The 4,169-nt window shown below is 42.8% G+C and overlaps 1 protein-coding gene across 1 annotated transcript; it reads left to right on the plus strand.

The window, feature by feature from the left end:
* The first annotated feature begins 1,373 nt into the window (after positions 1-1,373).
* Positions 1,374-3,519, plus strand: IL22 (interleukin 22). Its single transcript, XM_052669010.1, has 5 exons — positions 1,374-1,577; positions 2,257-2,322; positions 2,418-2,561; positions 2,805-2,870; positions 3,278-3,519. The coding sequence occupies exons 1-5, from the start codon at positions 1,374-1,376 to the stop codon at positions 3,389-3,391; spliced, it is 594 nt and encodes a 197-aa protein (XP_052524970.1). The 3' UTR covers positions 3,392-3,519.
* Positions 3,520-4,169: the final 650 nt, after the last annotated feature.

The raw sequence follows: 4,169 nt of genomic DNA on the forward strand, positions 1-4,169 counted from the left end.
ATGAGAGAAACCTAGCTTAGAATTCAAAGCAGGCCATGGTTATCAGATTGTGTTAGCCCTTGAAGAGGAGTTCATGGGAGTGCACTTCAGAGCCTGACCTTTTGAAACAGTCTCTGTCTGTATTTCTCCCAGTTTGTTCTTCACCGCCCAGTTTGTTCTCCACTGCCATTCTACCTATAATGCGTCCTCCCATCTTCTTATTGACCTGCTCCTCCACTGGGCTTATTCACCTGGCAAATGGCAATTTCACAGAACAGAGTTTATAAACATGTTCTTGAATAGTCTTTTGGTACCTCTGACATATGAACTGTGTGGTCAGCATCCTGAATCCAGGCTTGCTTTTGGAAGCCAGGTATGAGAATGGGTGGGATACATTTGAGAGTCCTGGAAAGGGTCATGGTGATGGTGGCTCTGCTGGAAGCAGCTTCAGGGTGAGTAAGAGCAGCTCCAAAGGCTGTGGAGCCATGCAGAGATGAAATGGGATGTAACTGGGGTGACAGAGGCTTGGAGAATTGAAGGATGTGAATGTGACAGAAGAAGATAAAGTATAAGTGCATTGCCTCAGCTCTGGTTATTACCCCTGGTTGCAACCTGAAAAATGGATCATTTTTTGGAAAATGGGAATGTGAGGATAAGGAATGTGATGAATTCAGTGTTGGTCCTATACAGTTTCTGATGTCCCAGAGAGAAATGCAGTGATGGGCAGACAGCCCATGGCTCCAGTGCAGCCCAGTGTGGGAAGGGATTTTTTGGGGTGAGAACCACACCTGGTCAGAGTGCTCAAGGTCAGGAGCGATCTCTGACCATTTGTGTTCACCCATCAGCTCCAGTGGGTCACTAGTCTTATACTACATAAGATGAGCATAAATATATGATATTTGCCATGGAATTGCCAATGCAGTCAGTGTGGCACAATCAGGACAGAAGGCACAGATCTATGAACTTCTCAGATGTTTTTATGAGAAAAGGATACAAGATCCCAGTCCCAATAAAAGCCCCTGCTTTGTCCCTGCATTAAAAGTTGGTTTACTTTATAAGAACCTGAAGATTACAATTGCCTTGAAGTTGTATTTGTGGGTTTTGTAGTGGTTAGGAAGTTCTCAGAAGAAGATACAGGAAAGTAAGAGACTTGCTGATGTCATTTTTAATTCACCACCAATACTCCCCCCAAAAAAAGCTGAGAGAGATGTTGATAGCCCTATATAAGGCGCACCTCACCTTCTTCAGAGCACATCTAGAATCACAGCAAAGGTAAGGCTTACAGCCTGTGTGCCTCTCTCCCTTTGCCCTTGCTCTCTCTCCCTGATGCTAACACTGTTCTCTCTCATCAGTGCTGAGTGCTGTAACTGCAGCCTCTGGGACAGACGTGAGCCATGGCCACCCTGCACACCCTGACCAGGAGCTTCTCAGTATGGGTCATTTTCTGCTGCTGTTGCTGTCTCCCTCTTCTTCTCACCAGTCCCCTGCCTCCAAAAAGGACAGGGGTGGCTTCCAATGCCCATCAAGCCTGCAGCCTCAGAAAGATCAACTTCCAGCAGCCCTACATCAGGAATCGCACCTACACCTTGGCTGAAATGGTATGGTTACCCACTTTCCCTTCATGGCAACACATGAGGACCTCCTTCTGTGCCCTGGTTTCTTGCCTTCATCATTTCTCTCTCCTTCATCTGCACTTCTCCAGAAAAAAACCCACAGACATTTGCAGTAAGACAGAAGTTGTCATGAGGAATAGTCTCATTGCCCACCGGTGTTGTGGCCGAGGGAACTGCTCTGCTCCTCTGGAGTGGCTGCTGCTACACAGGGACAGCTGTGAGACATGATCTTTAATTACTCTTGTTCTCAGAGCTGGGCATGTCTGGCTTTCCATCTCTATGCCTGGACAGGTTTCTTGGCCATCTCTACCATGTGTGGATCCCCCTCACATACACCTTTGAGGGTTTCACTGTGGGAGACAATGCAGCACTGTGGGAGATACTGAGGATGGCCACCCGCAGTTCTGGTTTAGTCATCATAACCACTACAACCTCTGATGTTTACAAGAGGGACAGGAATTCAGATTTCTGCTTATTTACTTTCCTGTGACCTTGATTCTTATGCAGTTCTGGAGAGAAACAGCTGAAATTTCCAAGCTTATCTTCCTGTACCTTATCTACCTGCTTATAGTGTCCATTTCTTTTTGTCACTGGAACTGTTAATGATGAATCCTCAGGGTTCACTGTTAATCCTCACCTGACGTTTCCTTTTTTTTCCCCTCAGGCCAGGGTCTCAGATCAAGACACTGACAATAGATTTATTGGTCAGCAAATCTATGTCAACATCAGGGTGAGTCTCCCAGCTAGAGACAGATCCCATATCCTTCTGCAGCACTCATTGGCCTCTTTCCACAACTTAACATGACCTCTTACTTTCATGCGTAGGAGAACAACCGCTGCTACATGATGAAGAGAATTACAGAGATCATATTGAAGGACGTCCTCCTCACAGAGACCAAGGAGCGGTACCCGTATGCTGAGGATGTGGCACAGTTTCTGGCATCCCTGACCTCAGAGCTGAGCAGATGTGTAAGTGGTACTGGGTTTCTTTCCCCTGGCTGTGATTCTTGTCACTACTCCCGAATCTCAAATAGTTGTAAACAGTGGCAAGAGGCAGTGATATGAAAGGAAACCTCAGATCTAAGATATCAAACTAGAGGTTGATAAAAACGTATGAAAAAGGGGAAAAAAAGAAAAGAAAAAAAAAAAAAAAAGCAGCATATTGTCACATGCAGCTGTCAATGTTACCTCTGGATATTTTCTCTTTTTTAGAAATACTCAGGAAACAGAGAGCATATTGAAAAGAACCTGGAAGAAATGAAGAGCAAAATGAAAGAGGTATATTTTCCCCCTATTTTTAAAAAGTGCAGTTCAAAACTCCAGTTGTTTAGCTAAATTAAAGCTGACAAAGTTTTGAAGCGAGCTCTGGAATTTATGTAAGAGGTGAAGTTTGCAGGGATGTTAAAGAGGGGACAAGTGATGTTTCCAGTTCCAGAGTTCCTTCATTTGTGGTGTTAACTCTCTGCATGTCTTGTAGTAACTAGCGCTTAGAAATTGAGTTGCAAGTCACTGCGTATACTAGACTGGATCTGAATGAACTAGTTTATATTTTATGATATAACGACTTTAACAGAACTGCTTATGAGAAAGGAGAGTAAGTTCTCTATGCAATTTCCTCAATGAGACTAATTTTAATCTTCTGAGAAATGTAGAAATTTTAAAACCTGTGTTCTGCTCTTTTCTAGTTGGGAGAGAATGGAAAGAACAAAGCCATCGGAGAACTGGATTTACTGTTTGACTACATAGAGAATGCTTGTACTGATGCCCCAAAGAAGGGAGGGAGCAAGAAGAAAAACTGAAAAAAACCCCCAGATTAGTCTTGAAGGAATGTCTCCAAAAGCTCTTACTACTACCCAAATTGATTAACTACTGTGGAAAAAATCCTGCCCATAACTGCAGTACATTTTTTAATCTGTACCAGAAATAGCAAACCAGGTGGGCAGAGATGGATACATATTGCTGCCTTCTTTGAAAACGAAGACTGCAGAGCAGTGCTTTTGGTTCCACTTCAGTGTTGCACACTGGTTACTTTCAAAAGCATGCTCCTATCCTTCTCATCCGCACTGGAATAAGACAACTCTTTCTGTATTTCATAGGCTGAGATTTGACACCTCTGAGTCAGCTTTGGCCAAGGTAGGCAGTGCTCCGTAGCCAGGAAGTTTTCAGCCTTTGACTTCAAAATCTCTCTTGTGTATGTTGCCCTCTTCTGACCTTTACCTGAAAAGCTGGAACTTCAGACATTCGTAAATTAGTTTTGTTGCTCATATTTAATAGTAACTTATTCTAAGGTAATAATTTTGTATTAATTATACAGTACTTGTATTTATACAGATTAATTAAAACATAGCCACAGGAATGTATTTATGGAGACCAGAGGCTTCAGAGTGAACTTTAAAATTAAAACTGACGTGTAATATTTATATGCAGATGGATTGTTTTATAAATGCTTATTTTTTAATTTATTATAATAAATATATTTGTTTTCAAATACTGCCATCTTATAGAGCTTTTCTCTTTTACTGAAAGGCCAGGGAGGTGACATATCATGCCTGGGGGGCTGCTGGGCTGCATGATTGT

This window comes from Tympanuchus pallidicinctus, unplaced genomic scaffold (assembly GCF_026119805.1).
Source record: "Tympanuchus pallidicinctus isolate F22 unplaced genomic scaffold, pur_lepc_1.0 scaffold8, whole genome shotgun sequence".
Lineage (NCBI taxonomy): Eukaryota > Metazoa > Chordata > Aves > Galliformes > Phasianidae > Tympanuchus > Tympanuchus pallidicinctus.

Bases quoted from the DNA above. Each gene is read 5' to 3' on its own strand.
- IL22 (XM_052669010.1), top strand. From the start codon at position 1,374: ATGGCCACCCTGCACACCCTGACCAGGAGCTTCTCAGTATGGGTCATT. The intron at 2,562-2,804 runs GTAAGTGGTACT...TCTCTTTTTTAG, and splicing joins CCTCAGAGCTGAGCAGATGT to AAATACTCAGGAAACAGAGA. The intron at 2,871-3,277 runs GTATATTTTCCC...GCTCTTTTCTAG, and splicing joins TGAAGAGCAAAATGAAAGAG to TTGGGAGAGAATGGAAAGAA.